The 22,477-nt window shown below is 56.9% G+C and overlaps 1 protein-coding gene across 1 annotated transcript in view; it reads right to left on the bottom strand.

The window, feature by feature from the left end:
- Positions 1–22,477, bottom strand: part of SETD3 (SET domain containing 3) — a 43,557-nt gene that overhangs the window by 9,127 nt on the left and 11,953 nt on the right. The window contains exons 6-7 of the mRNA XM_004682020.2: positions 2,076–2,134; positions 1,135–1,249 (exon numbers count right to left, since the gene is read on the bottom strand). Of these exons, the coding sequence (XP_004682077.1) occupies positions 1,135–1,249; positions 2,076–2,134 (174 nt within the window). The remainder of the gene's footprint in view (positions 1–1,134; positions 1,250–2,075; positions 2,135–22,477) is intronic.

The raw sequence follows: 22,477 nt of genomic DNA, 5'->3' as shown, positions 1-22,477 counted from the left end.
TGCGGGGCAGCCCGCGGGTAGGGCTGCGCTTTGGAGTACAGGGGGCGCTTGCTCCTTACGCAGAAAACAAGCTCTGATCGTCAGCCAGGCTTAGGAACCAGTGGCTGAGCCGGAAGAGAGGATGAAAACTTCACACTGGCGATGCTAAGCGCTGTTTGAAAAAATCTAACCCTCTAATCTCATCAGTTTAAAGCAGCTCAGGAGGGGAAAAGAATGCAACACTTAATTCATCAGTGAAAATAACTGCTAAGTGTGCGCCTCTCCCTTACTGTGGCTAGTCAAAACCGAGCGCGTCGGAGGGCAGCGCCCCACGGGAGGGCAGTGAGCTCCCCGCGGGGCGCCCCAGGGGGGCCCTCCCAGCCGTGAGGGTGTCGGCACACGGGAAACATGCCCTGGCCGCTCGGCGGGGCCCGCTGTGAAACACTCACGCCCAGCCCTTTCAGTCTGCTGTGATACTGCTAATGACAGCAAAGGAGGGAAACAACACCTCACCAGACCAGTCACTGATCCGATGCTTGCAAACTCCAAATTCTGAAGCTGAGCAGCCCCTTCGGCTGGTGTCGGGAAACCTGCCTCACTGACAGCCAGCTCAGCACAGAGCCGGAGCCCGGGGCGCCCTCCCCGCGTGGGCACTAACAGCCGTAATAAAATGCCCACTTCCTTCGGTCTCCTGCCCGGTGCCTCTGCGCCTGTGACGCCAACCGACTCCCACGTGCAGGAGCTGCAGCCGGGTGCCAGCGCGCCCTCCTCCCCCAGCGGCAGGGAGCAAGGCGCTGGGCCCCGGGCGGGAGAGGCGGCTGCTGCCGCAGTCGGCAGAGAAAGCAGCCAGGACCCTTGCGGGGAAGCAAGCAGGGAGCGGCCTCCCCAGCCGACCAGCTTTCTCCAGAGAGGAGGGCAAGAAAGCCGCGTCCCTCTGCAGCGCAGTAAGATGAGATGAATGGCCAGGCCGATGACGCCGCGCAAACAAACACGACTCCCTGGGGCTTTGAAGGCCGCTGAAGATTCAAGGTCCAGCGTGGACCCATCACTGCAGGCCGACCGCGGCCTCGGCAGGCTGCAGGCTGCCGCCCAGCGGGGTCCGCAGGGGAGGCCAGCTGCGCCCCGCCCGCTTCCGACACGCGAGTTGGCCCTTACCAGGCCGCTGGTGTGGTTGCACATGTCCCACAGCGGGATCAGCGCCAGCGTCACCCGGGAACCATCCTCCGTGGGGATCTGGTTTTGCCGAGTCATCACAGAGGAGACGGCCCACCTGCAGGAGAGGAGAGAGGTGACCTGGGCAGGCGGTCAATGCGGCCCGCGCCAGTCCATGCGTGTGCCTGACACGCCTGCCTCTTCAAGACCTCCCTGTCCTGAGACCCCAGCCATGGCTGGCCTCCTGAACCCACATCCAAAATTAAGTCTTGGGGGGGAGGGGAGGGAGGGGGGCTGAAGGAAACAGGAGCCAGAAGAGGCTGGGGCGGCAGTTTCAGGGTGGTGCTCCCCAGAGCAAAGGGGCTGGAGGAGGGCTGCGGAGAGGGGTCTCCGGCCTCTCAGGCCTCTGGGGTCTTGCACAGAAGGACAAAGACCTCCCACAGGTCCCTTCCCTCACCCCAAAATGCGGGCTCCACGCCTGCAGTCAGCCCAGGGTCAAGAATACCCTCCTTTCTGACTGGGAACCTGCTGAGGCCGCTATGAGGCGGGGGCCGCTCTCCCTTACGACGGTGAGTCGGGAGGAAAATCTGTGTGTTCAAAAACAGCTTCATATCACTTTACACTAACGTCATCTATTTAAAAAGGAAAAAAAAAAATCCTGATAACCACCCCACTAATGTTAACCCTGAGTATCATCTGGTCACCTCAACTAGCCCCCGGCCACTCAGGTTACTGGGCCCCAGCTCGTCCCTCTCGACTCTGGAGAGATGGCCTCCGTTCCCACACTCAACCGGCCACACAGGTCCCTGCTTCCTGAAGCATCTCTCCTCTGCAAAGCCCCAAATGCCCTTAGAACCACCCCCAAACCTTACACACACACCCCTCAGCCCACCTCACATCCCGCCACCAGAGGCATGCACGCGTGTGCACACACACACACCAACCTGTAGTCCTCGTAAGTGAAAGAATCCTTCAAGGGCAGTTTGTTGGCATGAGGATGGGTCTGGGAATTAGAAGTTTTAGAAAGCAGAGGTGAAAAGAGAAAAGGAAAAACAGGAATCAGTCAGCAGAATTTCATTATTTAGCTGCCTAACAGATCCTAACAAGAGCCAAATGAAGCGGGCGGCGTCCAGCGAGCTACTGAGGGATCATCGTGCTATTATGCTCTCATACATCACTGTCAACTTAATTTGTTGTGCCCAGCAGCCGCCATAAATCTGCTTCTTCATATTTCGATGCCAGGGCCCACAGACACCATGCAAAATGCAGTTTAAGGGGGACCGAGTGTGCGAGCGGCGGGCTCGGCCTCGCGGCCCCGAGCGGCAGCCCGGCAGGCAGAGGCCCAGACCTCGGCCTGTCTCCACACAAGGCGCAGCCAGAGGACGGCAGGTTCGGAGGCTCTTCCCTGCCTCGACTTTGGGCCGGGCAGGCAGCCTGCGAGGTGCTCAGCAGCCACGGGCAGCCGAGCACAGCAAGTCGAGAAAAACACAGGCCTGGGGTCACAAAGTATGCCCCCCACAAACGGGCTAACAGAGAAACCCGCATGCTTAACTCTTTTTTTCTTTTTCTGGACAGGAAAGCATTTGGTAAAAATACCCAAAACTCCACACTTGGGAGTAAATTTTAGGTATTCCGTCCTCTCTCTTCACAACGGCCACCCCGCACCCCGACCTTGCAAGCACTTAAAAGCTGGGTCTCTGTTAAGAAATTAAAACCTGCAACAGTCTGGTCTGAGGCGTCAGTTTCAACGACAGTGTGACGGGCCGCAGGCGGCTGCCTGAGCCCGGAGGCGCTGAGACTCGACGCGGCCGATGCGGCCTCCACAGCGGGCCAGCGGCCGGGCTCTTACTCGCGACGCATTAGCATCTCGAGTGCACAGCAATTTATCACGGCTCGCTGTAATGCGCTCGCTGGCACCGTCGGACAGCAGGGGGTGAGGTAAAAGTGGCTGACCGTAAATCAATTAGAAGACAAAAGCAGCGCTCAGTGCAGTTTTAGGCAGATTAGGTGCCACAAAAGGCTGCCCATGTCGGTGGGTGTGGGCGCCCAGGTGCCTGGGCCTCCCCTCTCCCAGGCCCAGCTTAACCCTTTGGAAGAAAAGTCAAGACATAAAAAGACAGCCACATAGCTCGCAAAGGTTACAATCATGAAACTGAATTAAAGGTCTCGTTTAACACATAAAGACAACATGTTGCCCAAAGGGACTCCCGAGCTGTGGACAGGAAATCCTTATTTCTGGGTGAAAAAAGCCCATACTGTGTCACCCCCAAGGACGATGCCAGGGTGCAGGAATGCAGTGTCTTCCCTCCTCTGTGACAAGTGGAAGGCTGGTTGTCTTCTAGGCTCTAAAGCTGCTGCCCACCCCACGACAAAATATAACCACGACATTGTCTGGGTTTCCTCAAAAAAATAAAAACACAAGTGCAAACTCAGTAGATAAGAACTGTCCCTCTGCCCTAAAATTAAGTGGCACCGAAGAAACAGTATAGAAAAATTTAAAGAGCCTCTAAGAAAGCAGATTGTGTGGCTCAGCTCTCCTCTCTCGGTACTAGGAGGAGCCGCCCAGCAGCCGCCACCCCCAGGCTGCATACAGGCTCCCTTCAAGTCCCAGGAGGGAAGCTTTGCTGTTTTTGTTATTTTAAAACACTTCATTTAAACTGTGGAATGCAAGCACCGTGGTATTTGCAAAACCTGTAAACATCAATGCAGAGCCCCTAATCATTAGAGCTCTGACATCCCACCCCCCAAGTTTGCCTTTTTTACTAGGAGAAAAGATGACAATTCTCACGCAGATCACTGAAGGTCAGTGCAACCAGACTCTCTCCCCACACAGCAGAGTCCTGAAATGGCTGGGGGCCCCGCAAACCCCCCAAAATGAACTCTCCAACATGTTTCCCCTGCTATTAATTTATAGACATTTCTTACCGAAAAGATAAGTTCATGTTCACAGTCCTGAAGAAGCCGTAATCAAGGACAAAAATGTGCAAATGCTTCCCTTCCGATTAATTGTGGAATTGTTTTGACTGTAGGGTTACATAATATTTGCAGAATCTGTTAGAAATAGTTGTTCTTATCTGCTTTAAAAAACGGGCGTGCTGACTATACGTAATTCTGGTAGAAAAAAAAAGCTATTCTGCCACAGACACGGGCACTTACCAGTTTTACTCTATCTGACGTGGGGGGGGGGTGACAAGAAACTTCCTTGCCGGGGCTCACTGCTGTGGTGCTACCGCCACCTACTGGCGGCGCGGCAGAATGCAGGCCAGCCCCGCGCGGATGAGGAGCTCATCGCAGATGAAAACTGCGATTTATTGCAAATGGCTTCAGTTCCAGCTTTATCCAAGCAAAATTGGGTTTCTAAAAATAAATCTTTCCAACCTCTTCAAATTCTCATAGATTATTTTTTCAGGAACCTTAAAACACTCAAATGGCAAACATGTTTTGCAGGTGAATATTTAACTTTGAATATAAAGTTAAATTTTCATGTCCCCTGAAAAAATGAAAATAAGAAAAACACCTAATCTAACCCTCTTTACTGATGTTCTGGATAGCTAACAAAAATAACATTAAACTTAAATTACTCGAAAGTTCCTAACATATTTAGCTGAAAATCTCTCAATGTATACTTTACATGGAGAATAAGTGAGTGACCCCCACTTTAAAGAACAAAAATTTTGTTCTATAATAAATTTTGATGATGGGACATGTCCCCTCAATAGGAGACATTCTTAACCTGTACCTTAAACGTAAACTAGGTTAGAGAGCGCCTCAGTCTAGGCTGCGAGTCCCCTGAGGCCCAGCTACCGAGGAGGGCTGCCTGCTGCGCCCGTGGGCGGTGACCACCGCCCACGGCCGCGGCCCACCGACTCACTAGCCCCCCACAGGCCCCCTAAATTAACGGGCGTAGATCCAGCCACAGAATTTTTGCAGATTTTCCAGATGACTCATATTCTTGCTTTCTGAGCCTTATAAACATCTGAAGTCAGAGAAATGAACGGCTTGCAGCCCTACAAAGCTGATTTGTAAGAGGCTTCTTCCTGTCTTGGGCAGAGCCAGAACCCTGGAACGCTCTGCACCCAGGCCCTCCGCCTCGGAAGGAGGAACTCCAGCGGAGGCAGAGTCATATCGTACCTGGTATGACATAATCACTCTGTTTGGGGAAGATTAATATCTAAAATCATTTGTTTGGCTTCAATAAAAAGAAGTAATATTGCTAAATATGTAAGTATGACATTTTGAAGAATTTTCCATATTGCACGGGTCTAGGGAGCTCTGTTTAAGGAAATTAAAAACCACAACCATCAGCATCTTTGATCCTTATTAAAGTTCTACTACTTGCATAAAACAAAAATAAACCAAGAAGAAATTTAAATAAAACCTATGGATTACAAGAGTTTGAAGATGAAAAAGGAACAATATTCGGGCTTCAAAAAATTGATTTAGCGCGCAGCTTCTCTTTATAGTCCCTTGATAAAAATGAAATCTCCCTAACAAACACTTAATAAAACCTGTCAATATCTCTGGAAAGGAAAATGACACAAATGCATTAAGTATTAAATACCCTTGGAAAAAGTCACATATTCCATGAATTTTTGATGGCCTATCTTGACATCAATGTAAAGCCTTGATATTTATAATTGACAGATATTTAATAAAGTGTGAGAGGCGGCCACGGCACGGGCCGGTCAGAACGGCGCATGGCCCAGGCTTACCGAGATGAACAGGGCCTGTGGCTGCCGGCCGCTGCAGCCCGGCTTCCAGCTCACACAGCCAGCGTTCGAGGGGCACCGAAACAGCACTTGTCATGATGTCAACTCCTAGCTCAGAGTTGCTTTGAGAGGCTACTCATTGTTTTGAACACTTAACCGTAAGCATTTTTTCCAATAAAATTAAAAAACGAGCATTCTGATAAAACGTGTGGTGGGAATCTGTCCAAACAATTCTCCAAAGAAACATATTTAACCTGAAGAAATATTCAAAACCCTCTGTGGGAAAGGAAAGGACCAGGACACGTTAGTGGCCTGTCAGCCACAGCCACTTCTCAAGATCAGATGTCAAGAAATTACCGTCTACGCCGATTTTTCTAAGGAAACCGAGTGGAATACATTAAATAATCGCCTTCAGTGAGGCATTTAGAGGAAAGTGGCTCAGTTCATAAAAGTAACTCATAAATACTCTGTTTTAAAGAATTTATGACCTGCTTTAATATATAATCAATTGTTAATTTCAAAAATATGAGTGTTAGCCAGTGACTTACTCCTGGTTCGATCGTATCAGGGATGACAAAACACAGCTTAGAAATTGCACTAGTTCTGACAAAAACAAGAAGAAGCTAACACCATGCGATTAACATTTTCTAATTAAAATAGATGCAAGATTGCTACCAGCTCTTCTTTTATATAACACAGTAAGAGCTGGTGGGGCGCTGACCACTGTCGTGGACACCTACTTCGTGGGACGGTTCCGTTTCTTACTCCCCCGGGATAAAATCCTCTCAGAGCCACAGACTGGACCCTTCTGGAGAGGTGCAATTTCAGTTCTGGGTCGCCTGAGAGGAGATGTCCCTGGCAGAGGCCCAAGGCAGATCTGGTCTCGGCAAATTTCGGGTGCTGGCAAAGTGGGGTGACAGGCCAGAGGCGGCAGCAGCCCCGACTGGCCACCCCTGGCTGCAGTCCGGGGTGCAGGCTGAACCTCACAGGAAAGAAGCCTGACCGCTGAGGACAACCGGCCGGAGAGGGCACTGGGGAGCGACCGGAAGCAGCCGGAGCGCACAGGGCGGCGGCAGAGGCAGAGTGGCGGGAGGGGCAGGGCTGGTCAGGGCTGGTCAGGGCTGCCTTCTCTGGGACGCTGACCAGTGCCACGGTCCACTCTCTACGGGGACAGAACACGCCTCGCAGGATGACAAACGGCAAAATATTTATGAAGTCTAGAATTTGACTTGATGACCATAAATCAGAATCAAAGTGTGCCTCGTGTGTTTGGCTCTTAAGGGAAAAATCAATTTTTAAGACTTTTATTTTTAAACAGATTACATCCAACTCTTCAGGGAATTCTTCATCATAAAGCTCTTTGAGTTCATTCAATATGCTCAAATAAATACATCAATACACATTAAATTTAAATTGTTTGCTTTTCACTTACATATATTAATTTTCCTGTAACAAATGTGCATTACCTTGTCAGAAAAATTTTCAGATCAGGGTGATGAGGTTAGCGGAAAAAAATCAACATTGCTCAATAAATTCAGAGAACGACTTTAAGATGGAATCGCTGGTTTTCCCCTGAAGACACCAAGCCGACGACCTGCATCCAGTTTACACTGAACTGAAGTCCGCGGCACGCCTGCGAAGAACACGCCTGCTGGAAACCCCTGACGAGACGGGTCCGGAGGTGGGCGGCAGCGAGGAGCCGAGTCCTGCGTCAGTCAGCACTGCTGGCTGTCATCACTCAGCCAGCCCCAAGCGCCTACTGGCTCGCAGGAGAACTGCAGGCAGGTCGGGACTGGGAAGCCCCATCCCGCGGGGCCCGCCCAATCCCTGTGGGCACTCTGGCCGCAGCCTCCTCTAGGGCGCAGGCCCAGCCCCAGCCCCAGCGCGCCCCATTAGAGGCCGGGACGCTCCGTCTCTCCCCCATGCGACCCGCGGACAACGCGCCCATCCTAGGGATCCAACAGGGGTGGGGGGGCCGAGCCACGACAGCCTCTGTCTGCTGCCCCGTGCTCCGGCTCAGCCAGCAGCAGGCTCACTGAGGTGGCCCGGCCCCTCCTGTGTCCTCTCCGCGCCCGGGCCCGGGCCTCAGCTTCCTCATCTGCAAGGGGCACACAAGTTCCTTCTACCTTCTTGGAAGCTCTCAGACCTTTTGACACCCCCCACCCCTCACCCCCGCCCCCGCCTTGGCTCTGCTGACTACAGAGGGCGGAGGCCAGTCAGGCCCCACTGTGAGGGCAGCCCACCGCCCAGGGGTTGCTGCTCCTGGAAAAGGAACCAGAGACAAGCAGACTGACAGAAAGCAGTGGATGCTTTAGAAATCCTGCACCCAGAAAGCAGGCTGGAATTGCTGGCCAACGGCTTCCTGCCATCTCATTCTCATGTCAGCTATTTCGGACATCAGCAACTTGGGCCAATAATGTGCGCCTGGAACCATGTCTCAAGAGGTCGTTCTGCCCACGACGAAGCCCACACCCTCCACGGGGTGACCAGCCTCCAGAGCACAGAGCCAGAAGGGCTGCCACAGCCGGAACCAGGGGAGAGCAGAGACGGGGCAGGAGTAGGGGCGACACTGGCTCAGGGGAGAGCAGAGATGGGAGGGGGGCGCACCGGCAGTCAGCACTGGCGAGGCAACTGTGCACAGCATAGGAGACGTGAGAGCAGAGTGCTCGCAGCCCAGGAAGTGAGTGCTTTGTCAGTCCCCATCTCTGAGGTGGACAGAGGGCGGAGAAGCAACAGTGTGTCCATGACCACTGTCACAAGGACGGGCCAGGCCAGTGACCTACGGAGTCTCCTGGAACTTTAGGAAACGCGTGGGAAGCACTGCTCTCACTTAAAATCCAGCTTGGGAGCAGGTGGGAGGACACTCTGGCGCCGAGGCGGAACGCAGCAGGGCTCAGGCTGAGGGTACCGCCTGCCAGCCCGCCCGGGAGGGGCCGTCCCAGCCACCCACCGCCAGCCCTGGAGTGGCACCTTTCTGGAATGAGGGTCCAGGAAGCCCATGTGCAGTCAGCCCCTGCAGGCTGAATAAAGTGCCAGGCCGCTTTAAAACATCGGGGTCGTATCTGGAATTTATTTCCCAAGATTCCTTCACTAGAATTATACCACACTGGGGTCTCAACCGCTCCCAATACCCCATGCCCTGGAATGGCACCAGTGTCCTGACAGCTCCAAATGGCCCCCAGGCCCACAGCCCAGCCAGTCGCGAGCTCCCTCCGAGCCCTTCCCTGGGGCGTCCCGTCGTGGCTCCCTGCCAAGTCCTGGGAAAGGAGCCTGACCTGGGGATGCCGCCGTTCAGCCTAACGGCCGCTCAGGGGTCTATGGCAGTAAGACCAGTGCAAGCGTGCGCCCCGGGACCCGAGCCCCTGCACACAGCACCTGCGGCCTGTGCAGATGGGCCCCACTCGTGGAGAATGACGGAAGGGGGGGCCGCGGCTGAGCACACCCCGAGTTCCACACTGGCAGGCCCGTCGCGGGCCCACGCCCTCCCGGGACCCCGCCCCTCGTGGGCCCACGCAGCGCGCAAGTGACTGCGCCTTGCTTCAGCTGCCATGCCCGAGCCTTGGCAAATCCCGCTGCCCCCGTGGCGGCTGGCCCAGGGTCCGGGGGCGCAAAGCAAGCACAGCTGGAGGCTCGGGCCCCACTGCCCACCCCGGAGCACCACCGCCGCCCCCTTTTCTCGCCTCCCAATGTCAATCCAGGTCACCGAGGGAGCAAAACCCCGACTATCTCGGCGAGGGAAGGCTGACTCGAGGCTGCAGTAGTCACCCGGAGGCCGAGCTCGCCAGAGTCCAGACAGCCTGCGGTGTCCCCTGAGACGGGCACGTTCACACACCACACCCGGAGAGCCGACAGTAAGGCAAGTATTTCAGCGCCGCCGTTGAAATGAACGTAATTACCCACTTACAATTTACTACCCTAGCACAGGGTGTTATTAAGCCAAGACACTCACCGGCCAGCCCAAGGAAAGGTAAGTGCCCGTGAAAGGACGCGCAGCCTGGAGTTCAGCCAAACACCCCAGACCATCGCCGTTGGTTGGGAGGGGCCCCCCCCCGGGCTCCGGTTGCCGGGCACCGGCATGGCCTCCCGGTCGCCATTAGAGCTCCCCAGGAAAGACAGGCCGCAGGGAGAGGCCTCCTGCGAGGCCGCCAGGGCCACCTTGGGTGAAAGGGTGGAAAGCCTGGCTGGGAGGAGCACGAGGCCTGCGGGGAAGCCTGGCCACTCCGGTCCCGTGAGGGCCGAGCCTCGCCGTCCACCACCTCAACTGCGCGCCTCGCCGCAGGGCTGCGGATGGCTCCACCTTTTGTGGCAGCGGAAATATGACCCCAGCTCTAGAACAATGGCATTTTATTGGAGCAGTCAACTTCTGGAAACCAACTTTCGATGAAAGAGCAGTTTAATAGGGGCCTATCGCTGATGCATGCCCTATAAAATCAATAATTAATAAATTGTTCCTTGGGAACAGAAGGCAAGAAAACTGAGTTAATTGCACCTTTTGCTATAGTGACTTGATTCCAGTCCCCAGGGGGCCATGCGGCAGACCGACTTCTGGAAACCAGGCATCGCTCCCAACACCGAGCCCCACACCTTGGGGAGCATCTGTACCCAGTGGGGCAGGGACGGCGGTGTCGGATGCCCCGCAAGAGCCGGCTGGGCTGGGCAGGAGAACACCATTAGAAGGGGGCCTGGTCCCTGTGGGCCCGTCCCTGGAACGGAGTGGGGGTCTGCTGGATCAATTTCATGGGAGACAGGAAACAGGGTCTCAAGGGCACAGGCTGTTCTGTAAACCCAGGGCTGGAGGAGGACAGAAAGGGGAAGCTGTGACCCCCCACTGCCCGGCTGCTGGGACAAAGGCAGCGTCCCTAGCGCCTCCCCTCAGCAGGACGACACAGCAGCTCAGGCCAGAGGGCTCCAACCACGCGGCTCGCTGAAGCAGCCCTCAAGGAGGTGAGCACGGGTGCCCCCAGAAGCACCTCAGGGACGGGAGAGACCCTGACACAGCCCAGGGAAAGAGAGCAAGCCCACAGGGCCAGCCCAGTCACAGAGGGTCTGCTTCCCCGTGGACCTCTGCTCGTAGCGGGTCCTGGGCCGAGGAGGTGGGTGGCCAGGAGCTGCTGGCCACGTGCCCTCAAGTCCAGCAGGAGGAATCTGAGGGTGCCAGGAGAGCGCCCCGTGGGAACGAAGGGATCGGTGCAGCCACCCCCCAGCAAGGCCACCGTGACTGTGAACAGACAGATGACAGAGCACCAGGCCAGAAGCCAGGGGCTGGACAACAGTCCTCAGGGCTGGGGCGACACGGTGTCCCCACCCGGAGGGACGCCTGCTGGCAGCGGAGTGGGGGCACAGTGAGCAGTGGGACACAGTGGGGAGAGGATGGAGTACCGGGGAGCACAGGCCCAGTGAAAGAGTTCCAGCCTGTCTTCGCGGCCTCCACTCAAAGCCATCACTGGCTCTGGACCCGATGACCAGAGCAGCAGCAGGTTTTGTGCAGACCCGAGTGCTGGGCAGCGGCAGCAGCCCAGCTCCCTCTGGGCTCGCCAGTCCCCGGCTGGCAGAGAGGGCTGCCTGACGCCACCCGGGGCTGGGGCCACACGGCAGCCCGGCCAGGCCCGCGTTGGAATAAGCCAGCGCCTTCGTGGAGACCGGAGGCGGGGAGCTGTGACCCCGGCGACCAGGCGGGTGTCATCAGAGAGAAGCTGTCTGTGCCCCCACCTGCACTCCCGCAGGCCGCAGTAAGTGCCTTTCCTGGATGCTGGCTCTGTCAATTAAGACTCATGCTGGGCAGAGTGACCCTTCCTTTCTCCTGACACCCTTTCCTGTCCAAAAGGCAGCCGCCAGTACAGAGGGCCTCACTACCCCAGGAAGGCTGGGTGTGGGCACGCCGCCCGGCTTCCGCCAGGAGAATTTGCTATCACTTTCCAAACTAGAGCCACTAACCCTCATTCCACTGACGCAGGGAGCCCCACCCTACAGGGTTCAAGAAGGTTCCTTGGAATCTTCAAGTGACCTTGAATTCTAACACCAATAGACTACAAATAGGAAATGGCTTCTCCTGAGGTGCCTGGTGAGTGAGGCCAAGCTGGGGGAGAGCAAGGGGATCTGGGAGAAGGGGTACAGGGGAGGGCAACAGGGAGGCCTGGGCTCCCCCGCCTGCCTGACCGAGGAGCTAAAAGTCTGGCCGGACCCCAGCGCCCTGAGCTGCTTCCTCTTTTCCCTGAAAGTCATAAACTCAGTCTGGGGGAAAGGTCAGAGGCTGCTCACCTGGCGGCGATCTCTGGCCCCTGCCAGCTTCCTCCATTAGCCCGATTCAGGGCATGAGAGGATCTCCACAATGGACGCGCAGTACAGGACCGCGACCGTGAGGCCAGAGAGGGAAAGGCGGCCCGGAGCAGGCAGGGTCAGTTGCTCCAGCAGCCCAGGGCCCAGGGGCTGGGATGCAGCCTCGCTGGCCGGGGTGGGCAGTGGCTGTGCTCCGGCTTTGTGGGCTCCCCTCCCCTCCCACATGAGCACGCCCCACACGCAGCAGGCCTCCGTCCCCCAGGTGCGGCCGGCGGTGGCGCATCCGGTCTCCCCAGCCCCGCGCCCAGCCTGTGCCACTTATCCCAGAGTGATCGTTTGGCAAATTCACCTTTTGGCCTGAAAAATAAAGCAGAATGGCTCAAGCGTTCACTGAAGCTTCGCGAGCACAAGATGCTGCCGAGGAAAACAAGCCTCGGACTGCGCGGACACCTGACGGCCCCACGTGGCTGCAAACTGCCCGCTGACTTTTTGTGAAGTTACTTTAGCCAAACGCCACATCTCCGAGCCTCCGGAGGGTAGTCACTGGGAGAAATCACAAGACGCCCGGGAGAAGCAGGGCAGCCGTCGCCACGCCTGCGGGGAAGGCACCTGCGAGGAGCCGGAGAGGGCGGGAAGCTCCGGAAAACTCCGACTCAGATACCCAAGTCGCTGCTATCTCGTGGAAAATCACAAAGTAAGGGTCACGCACGGACACAGCCTCCTCCGCCCTGTGCCGCCGCCTCTCCAATGCCACGTACAGACACATGCTGGTGGAGGTGGCAGACAGTGGGTGAGGGAGCTGGTGACACACGGGAGGGCATTTGGTGATGCCCAGAGGCGGCAGGGCGTCTGGTGAAGCAAAGCGTCTGGGGTCCGAGGGAACAACAGGGAGGGGAGTAGTGGGCAGGAAGGTGGGGCTGTGGGTTGCAGGGCACAGGGAAAGGGGTGGGCGCGGGGGCCCGCTGGGGCGGGCGTGAAGCAGTGCACGGCCCTGAGCAGATGCTGCCCTGGGCTGTCTGTGCCCAGGCGCGGGAAGGGACCGCAGCCCTCGCAGCTGCGATCCTAGGAATCGGGCCGCCAGCCACCTCCCAGGGCATGTCCAGTCGGGGGGTGTCGGGGGACAGCGCGGGGCCTCCTCAGGGAAGACTGACTCAAACTGGGAGTGTAGGACAGGGCCCCGAGTTGGGCCGGCGAGCCCGGCGCGGCAGGAAACTGAAGGCTGCCCGGGTGTCAAGCGCCCCGCGGACCCCGGAGGAGTCCGCAGGCTGGGATAGACCCCGACAAGGAGGGCCTCGAATCTCAAAAAGCAGCAAGGCTGGATTTTCGGTGGGTGCAGGCACTCGGAGGCACATGCCGCTTCCTGCCCCTCGGGCCCCTGCTTCGCCTAGCGCTCACTCAGTCACCCGAGAACTAACACCCCAGTCCAACCCCAAATTCCAGGCTTCAGAGACACGAGGTTCTTACAAACGTCCACTTCAGGGGTGCCAGTTAGTTACCCACGGGGGACAGTGGCATCACGCTGGCCGTCCTGGGCAGCACTGACCTCCCGGGGCCCACCAGAGTCACCCATTCCAAACAGGCCACTGAAGGCCTCCGTAAGGCCTTCATATTCTGGTCTCTTGAATTTCACACACCTGTTTCTGGCCCTTGAGACAGATAAACTGTAGCGTGGAAAGGAAATGGCAAGTATTCGGGGTGAGTCAGCGCGATGCCATCCCGAGGTACAAGCGTCCAGGTCCCTGTGGCTTCCTGGTCTGGACCTGACCCAGGGAACTGAGCCCAGGGGCGTCTGTGCTGAACATCTTCTAGGGACCTGTGCTCAGCCACTCAACTTGGGTTGAATCCTGGAGCTGGGCTGGCCGCCGGGGAGGAGAGGCCTCTGCTCTCTGGCCTGACGCCTCCTGCCCCTGCACACGGGCACCACACCGAGGCGGCCGAGGCCGGCAGGAGGGGCCAGGCGTCAGGGCTTCTGGCTCCACTTGCCAGGTCTGCCCCTTGCAGGTCTGGGTGACCGAAACCCGCTGAGCAGAGTCAGAGATGTCCTCCTCCAGGTACAGCTGTGTTCTCTAGCACATACGCATGCTTTAGCAGTTAAAGAACAATGTCACTTAAAATTAAAGGATTCTGACACCGAAGCTGCGTTACCTCTTCTCAGGGTCAGTAACTGCCCATATTACACTGCCCCTCTCTCCCTCTCACTGCTCACACAGGGCTCTGGACCTGACCTAATGTAAAGATGTGCTCAACCACCATTTGTGACACACCAAACAGCAGGCCAGGCTGAGACAAAACACCAGTAAGTTCTCAGCCACCTGGGGCCCCACGAGAGAAATCTGTGGGGCAAGCAGGTGACTAGCTAATAGATTCAACCTGGAATCTGCTGAGCGTCCAGAGCCGGGCACACGGCACACCTGGCTCCCACCTCCTCCCCAGTGTTACTCACCCGCACCCCACTTACCTACACAGTGAGCAATTCCAGAACTAATCACACCTGTTCCCAGGAGACAGGTCAGAATGTGCGCGAAGGGTCTGGTGGGGCAGACCGTGACCCTTAGCCCATCAACTCTGACAGCGAGACGACCCAGAGAGCCTTCTCTGTGCCAGGTGCTTCACATACAGTTTAAGACTTAAGCCTCATGGTAACCCTGAGGAAGGGGTGCTGCCATCACCCCAGTCCACAGAGAAGACACAAGCCTGGGAAGATACGCGCCCCGCCGGGGAATCAGGAGTCCCCAGCCCCTCATTTCCAGCGCTCTCTTCACAGGACTCATGAGCACAGTAAGCGCTCCTAAAGGCGGTGGGCCTGCCTATATTTAAGCATTTCTTTAGCTCTCTGCACCCCAGCACCTTTCCAGCACCCACATCGCCATTAAGTGACAGGCGGCTCCTCTGCCAGGTGGGGAAACCATGGCCACCCCGAGGGCAGAGGGAGAGCTGTGACTGGCACGGCTGTGTGCCATCTCCAAACTGGCACTCTAGTGCTTAACACAAATGTGGAAAAGGGGGTACTGGCGCACCCAAAGAGCACCATGTCTTTAAGGATGTAAAGCAAGATCTGAGCTTCCATCCTAGACCGACCCATTGTGCCCAGCTCCCACAAGACAACGATGAGCCGACGTGGCCGTCAACGCAGCGGGCAGCTGTCACGGCTCCTTGCTCCCGCCGGGCCGGCTCCCCTTCTACAGGTGCCTCCTGACTCCCTTAGAGGCTCGTGGCTGATCTACCAGGATGGTCCGCTGAAGCAGTCAGGGTTGTGGGCCTGATGGGGGGGGGGGGCACTGAAGTTCTGGGGACAACCAACGCATCTCCTCCCGCTGGCAGACGTCCCGCCCAGCGCGACGCTGACTCGCCAGGCTCTGACAAAGCAGCGCTGGAGGATCCATTTCATGGACTGGACTTCTGCGCAGGCGTCTTCAGTGCGGTTGGAACGGGAGGGCAAAAGGCAACGATAACAAAACGTCTAGATCAAGTTCTCATCAGGCGGGGGGAGGGGTCCTCAGTTTCTGCAAATGCAGGTCATGGCGTTCCCGCCTCAGCAAACACCGACACTCTGGCTCTCCACGTTCTGCACAAAGCTCCTGGTAACTGATGTCCGAATTGTGTTTTAAACAACAGGCACCTCTGTGGATCAAGACCTCTCACATTCTCATCACGTACACAAGCAGAGGTGGCCGGCAGACTGACATGAGAAAGGCAAAGCAATAAAGCTTCAAAAAGCAAAAATACAAGGCCATCTCCAGGGCCCTGAGCGAGGCCAGAGCTTCCCTCTTGGCAGTGCCAGGTACAAAAAGACCTATACCCCGAAGTGCAAGCGGCTTTCGGCGGAGAACCCCGGGAGTAGGCAGAGTCCTGCAGAAGGACGCACGGCCCATCTTTAGGAACTAAAGTGAATACATCAGACTTCATTACACAAGACTTCCATTCGTCAAATGCTATTATTAAGAAAGTGAGTAGACAAGCCACAGACTGGGGGTGGTGATCTCAAAAACGTGTCTTAGCAAGGACACATCTCTGGAAGAAAAGGCCAAATTAAAAGTGGGCAGTGGAAGAGGGATGGGCCAGGAGTTACTGTTCATTAACATTTCCAGAGCTTCAGTCTGGGATGATGAAAAAGTTTTAGAAACGGTGGTGATGGTTACAACACAGAGTATGTAATTAATGCCACCAAATCTACGCTTTAAAAAGGTCAAAATGTTATTGTATGTTATACTTTACACAATTAAAAATTTAGTAATATAGCTCCCCAGTACACACTCCACTTTGAAGACTCATTATTTTCAAGATGTATAAAATACATCATTAGTAATTTTATACTGACTGTAAGAGTAAAGGATAATCTTTCGGAAACACTCAAATAAAAAATATCACGAGTTTTGACTGCAATGCGTAACGGACTTGAATGGGCATGCCCTGAAGAGGACCCCCAAGCGCCGATGAGCAAGAGAAGACAGGCCGCGCCCCCGCGCCAGGACGGCAGCAGAGCTAGAAGGCGGCGCCCGCCCACCCCCGGGGATGCTCGAGACCGAGAGCTGGGAGGGAGGCGAGCAGCCAGAATGTTCTCTCATTGCTGGTGGGGTGCAGACGGGTTCAACCACTTCGGAAAGTGGTATAGCCATGTCTGTGGGTGCTGAACACGTGGCTGCCACGGCCCCACCATTCCAGGGGGACCCTCCGCGGGGGGGTGGGGGAGGAGGTTTGTCACAAGAAGGTCACTTCAGCTGCTCCATTTCTAACTGCTCCAAATCAGAAGCCCCCAAATGCCCACCCTTGGAGACTGGGTGCACAGCTGCAGAGCATGGCAAGCCAGGCAGCGAAGGTAAGCCACGGCCACGCCAGCGCCTGGCCCTGAGCGGGGGCAGCGCGGTCAGTCTCAGGAGGGGTCGCAGTTCCCTGGTTGGGGGTCCTCTGGATAGAAACTAATCTGAATGCAAGATATGTGCATTTTGCCTGCCTTTCAGTTACATCTTCATTAACAAAAAGTCAACTGAAAAGGGCTTCCCAACCACCCATCTTTCCCGGCAGGAAAATCTATCAACCTTGGCCATTTTAGAACTACTCAAGGTAGTCAGAAGTTTACTCATGATTATGACATAATTCATCAAAAGAGACATTCTTTTTAGTTTTTCCATTACTTGCCACAAGCAATGTCCACAGAGACTACAGATGAATCAGGGAGCGCACAGTGAGTCCTGTCAACGTGGGGAAGCTGTCCCTGCTCTCATGCAGCTTGGTGCAGCTGTTTCCTTCGTGGGGTGACCCCTTAAATCCCATGCATCTTGGCGGTGTGTGCCCAGCACTCTGGTCACTGCTGCTGCCCGACCGGGCTTTAAGCTGCCATCCGATGTTTTTGTTGCCACCAGCGTCTCCCCTGTCATTACTCCCCAGCTGGCTTGAGAACCAGGCGTCGGGGAGACACGGCTGGCACGGGTGCCCTGCATGGCCACCAGGGCCAGGAGCTGCTTGTGACCAAACATGCGTTCACAAAACGCTGCATATTTGGGCATCTTTCCTGCCTTTGCTCACTGGCCTTACTCTCCGGTGGGGAACACATGGATGCCCCCCATGTGTGGACACCAGGGCTTGGAGACCTAAGGGCCGATGATGGCGACAGCCCCGTCGCTGACAGAGGAAGACTCAGGGTCTGGTGTCTGCAATGTCTTCCAGAGGCCTCGTCCCTCCTCCCTCCCTGTGTGTCTGCCCGTTCTCTGTGTCCAGCGGAGCTTAGCCTAGAAAGTCTCCTCTTCAGCTTTTACCATCCAGAAACCTGAGGGCCTCCAGCTCTGTGTGCACAACAGTGAGGGCGGGTGGCCAAAGGGCCTCAGAGCAGTGGTCAGCCCCACGAGCGCCCCCAAACCTCACTCAGTCTCCACCAGCAGCAGGAGTGACAGACTGAGCCAAACCAGCCTGTATGGGGAAGGGGGGAGGGTCCAAGTCAGCGATGGGCCGGACACGGTTTCTTTATGCAGACGTGGCCTGGCTCTGAGCCCAGGCAGGGAGGCTCCTGTCCTCAGTGCCCTGGCCCCACACCTCACTTAACTCCAGGGAAATGGGTGGATGGGAACTGAGTGCTCCCTCATCACCACACGGCCCGCACTCGGGTGCCACAGAGCCTTAGTACCTGGCTGCAGCAGCCGCGCCAAGGGGTCAGTCCTCCATGGGCCGACACCCAGCGGCCCTGGGGAGGCGTGGAGACGGCACAGGAGCAAGGGCGTCGGCCACGGGGGCACTGCTGATGTCAGCGCTGTCAAAAACTGGCTTGTTAACTTTAGTGACTTTGCAGCACTTAAGGAAAAAACCTGAGGCTGACACAAAGATTTTAAAGCTCATTAGAGTCAGTCTTGGGCTCCGCGATGTATGCAAATGGAAGCCACACCTGACAGCCCTTGCCTGACAGCCTCCTGTGCTGCCGGGTGAGAGGCGCCCAGGCTGGGTGACACTGCTGGTAAAGCTGCCACTTTCCGGGCTGATCATTTCACAGTGAAACTCTGCTCCAGGCATGACTTCTGCATCCAAAAGATTTCTGCTGGAAGTACATAACCCGAAGTGCAAAATAAGCCCAGATACTGGGCCACTTCCAGTGTGTCCTGGAGTTAGTGAGACACTGAGCTCAAAAGTGCCTGTTCTGGACCATAAGATCAGAAAGTGGGAAAAGTCGGACAGCCGGTCCAGGAGCACTGGGGAGGAGGCAGACCACAGCCAGTACGTTCCCGAGCCTCCGGGGCACCCTCAGCTAATTCCCATGCCCGTCACGTCACGCCCGCAGTCCTGCCCAGACACCTGCGGGCCCCCGGCCCGGCAGCCCGGCTCTCAGGTGAGTGTACCCAGCCACACAGCAGCCGCGACCCCGGGGCCTGGGGGCTGTCCCGCCAGGCCCAGGCCACAGTTGTGGCCTCCTCCTTGTCCTCTCTTGGCCCTCTCCAGGAAGCCGCACAGCAGCTCCTGTGGGCAGGTCTTGCTGCTGCCTTGGCCTCAGTGCAGAGCTTCCCCGACAGCATTACCGAAGGCTGCACAGAGCCAGCTCTGGTTAAGCGCATTCCCAGAAAGCTTTATATGCCAAAGACACGCTTATTTTAAAGTTTTCATACCTCTCTTGTCACCAGCTAGTGGGCGTTAACCAGGCCCGCTGTGGCCGCTTCGCCGCGCACAAACGGGCCTTGTGCCTGACACTGATGTGATGTTGAGAGGCAATTACACCTCAATTTAAAGAAACAAGAAATATGAAATCCCAACTACATTTTAAAACATAATATCCAATAATTTCCATGCCTGCCGCACTCGCCACCTGGAAGCGAGGTGGGGCACGGTGGAAACTGAGGCCCAGGGAAGCCCGCGAGGTTCCCGTCAGACCCGCGGGGCTGCTGTGAGGCGTCGACACATCCCAGACGCCCCTCGAGTCCAGGCGCACGGCCTCTGCTGGGCCCTGGCTGCTGCCCCATGCACTCTGGACGTGCCCTGCTGGCCAACTCCAGGCCTCTGTGGCCAGCACGGCCTCGCGGCAGCACGGACCCTCCCGGCCTCCGCCGCCCGCCCTGTCCGCTGGCTGCTGCTCCCCCTCACCCCCACCCCCCCACTAAAGCCCAGATGGCCAGGCCCGCCGTGGCTCTGCCCCTCTGCCGAGCCCCGCCTCCCCGTTGGAGGGATCCAGGGCCGGGGAGCCCTCCTTACAAGGTGTTTGGCTCAAGGAAAACGAGTACTGTTTTTTCCTGATGAGGCTGAAAGCAAATAAAAATAAGCGCAGCCTCCATGCAACATCTTTGACTTGTGCTTATAACACTTCCTTGTCAGCTATAGGACAAAGCTGACTTGAGAAAGGGCAATTACCTGAAGCGGTTCGTGACTGAGCGCGAAGCCTGACAAACACAGATGAGTTCAGGCTCAAACCGCCGACAACCAGAGGGGTCTGCAGAGGCGTGGGGTAGAGGCGCCAGGGTTCCCTGGAGGGTGGGGAGAGCATGTGGGGGACACACACGGTCTCGCATCGCCACAGCGGCACAGAGCTGGGGGTCCCTGGAGTCTTGGAGCACTGCTGGGGAGGACTCTTGCTGGAGAGTGGGCTTCCCCGAAAAGCAGCTCCAGCGAGAGGGAAAGCTAGGGAACCCTGAATCTGAGCGAGCACCCCAAGAAGAGGAAATGAAAGCAGGGCCAGTGTTGTTGAGGAACTCTCACAGCCCCCCAAGAACACAGAGGGTCCCCTTTTACGTGATCCAACAGAGAAAATACAATAGCCCAAGGTGGGTTCCGTGGTGTTCAGGACAGTGCCTGATCGAGCTGGCTCCTCTGATGTCCCGTGGTTTGAGCATTTGCCCCAGGAGACAAATGTGCCTCGTTAAGATCTTTGTGTAATCTGGCAGACGCTGCCTGTCCGTGAGGACGCACTGGGGACACAGCTCAGGGAGCAGAGGACAGGCTGGACCTCGGTCACTCACCCCACCGAGGCCCTGGCCCACGAGCAGGGCTGGAAGGCAACCCAACCCCTCTCACAGCCCCGCGGGGCCTCCTGTGTGCCAGTGTGGCTGGCAGCCATGCCACAGTGGTGCCCAGAGAGAGAGGTCCCTGCCTGTCAAGCGCATGTCCCGGAAACGGGTGACACATACACGCACAGTGGAAAAGCACCGCAGAGATCAGGGTGGGAAAGAAACCCCTGCTAACTGCGGCGGTTAATCCTGAGTGTCAACCTGACTGGGGCATGGCGCCCCGATAGCCTGACCTGGCCTGCCCTGTGAGCAGGCAGCAAGCACACATCTGGCGACCTGGCGACCTGCTCCCGCACACGGTCTCCTGGGAAAACATGGTGGAAAAGGCCGCCTGGCAGACACGAGGGGGCCGGAAGCAGGGCAGAGCCGGAAGAAGCTGCTTTTAATAAGACCACTCTTAAAGCAATCACATCGCCCGGGCTACTTTCTGACATGAAACTCGCCATGGAAGAGTCTCCACAATGGCAAAGGTGTGGGCCGCCCGCACTGGGCGAGCCCGTGGCCAACGAAGCACACAACACCCGCCTCAGCCCATGCAGGGCTCACTGCCACCCACAGGACCAGCTGGCCAGAGGCCCGTGGTCGCCACGCGCAGGCCCTGGAGGCTCCGGGACCCACCACTCCGACTGGCGCGCAGGCACAGCCAGGCCCACACCCTGCTCTGGTGGCCAAGCGCAACCCATGAACCCAAGACCTGGCCCTCCCTGGTGGCGCAACGGGTTAAACGCAGCACTGTGAAGCTCCCTGCAGCCAGGCAGCATGAATTCGATCCTCGCCAGAGAGGTGACCCACACGGCCTAGCAGACCTTCTTGACCTGACGCTGCTCCCTCAGCTGTGTACTTCGTCTACCTGCCGGTTCTGCTCCCCGCTCTGTCCCTGGTGAATCTCTCACCCTCCACATCTCTGGCCTGTACCCCAGTTCTGTATGCATAAATAAATAAATCTTAAAAAGAAGAAGAAGAACCCAAGAGCCGCCTGGCGCTGGTGAACGTGCGGCTGCGTCCCCCCGCGCCGCGCGCCCGGCCCCAGCAGGACCCATCGCAATCTGACCTGAAGGTCAGGCGCTTCCTCCAGCTCCGCCCTGGCCCTCACGCTTCGTGGGCAGGCGAGTAGATGGGGACGCTGCAGCCTGCTCCCTGCGCAGCTCGGCAGGGAGGGCGCGGCCGCCCGGACCAGCTCGGGAGGGCCACTGGAGCCCGCAGCTCCCGGGGACTGACCCTTGGCGTCAGAGAGCAGGGTCCCTCTCTGCCACATATTCGGAACAAGATAGAAGGTAAAACGCCAACATCCTGTCCCAGCAGAGGCGGAATTGCTCAACATATCTAGCCCTCAGAGGGGCAGGAAAAAATCAGGTTTCAAGAAGCCTTTTTGAGGTGTCCTTTTGTTTTGAATTTGTAGGGAATTTCACAGAAAAGTCTATTGATCAGACTGGTGGGAAAGACCCAGGAAGGAGCAAGAAGGCCAAGGGAGGGCCCGGGGTGGGAAACTCTGGCAGGCTCTGGTCCCCAGCCCGCCTCCTCACTGTGACTGCCGTGCCCGCCTCGCAGCCACTGAGGACTGGAGGGCCCCGCGGGGTGGCTGCTCAGTATCCCCATCTCCGGAGGGAGGGTCTCCTTCCGCTGCTTAAACCTCCTGGTTCTGCACCAACTGAGGACCTGGAGCTGGGCCGGGGCTTCTTCTGAAGCTGAGGTTTAGAATGAGTCACTCCCCAAACCACAAACCTTAACCTAGGAGAATTTACCAGGAATTGATAATGGCCAGGGTAGGCTACCAGGGCCACCCAGGGATGGGACACGGTGTTCCAGTGAGATAGCCAGAGGCACCAGCAGGGACGTGAAGGCCCTGGAGACTCTGGAGGCCGTGTCCTGTCAGTGTCTTCATGCATT

The sequence above is a fragment of the Condylura cristata genome, unplaced genomic scaffold, assembly GCF_000260355.1.
Source record: "Condylura cristata isolate star-nosed mole 26May11 unplaced genomic scaffold, ConCri1.0 scaffold00013, whole genome shotgun sequence".
NCBI classification, from domain to species: Eukaryota; Metazoa; Chordata; class Mammalia; order Eulipotyphla; family Talpidae; genus Condylura; species Condylura cristata.
This window is presented reverse-complemented; position numbering and strand designations above follow the sequence as displayed.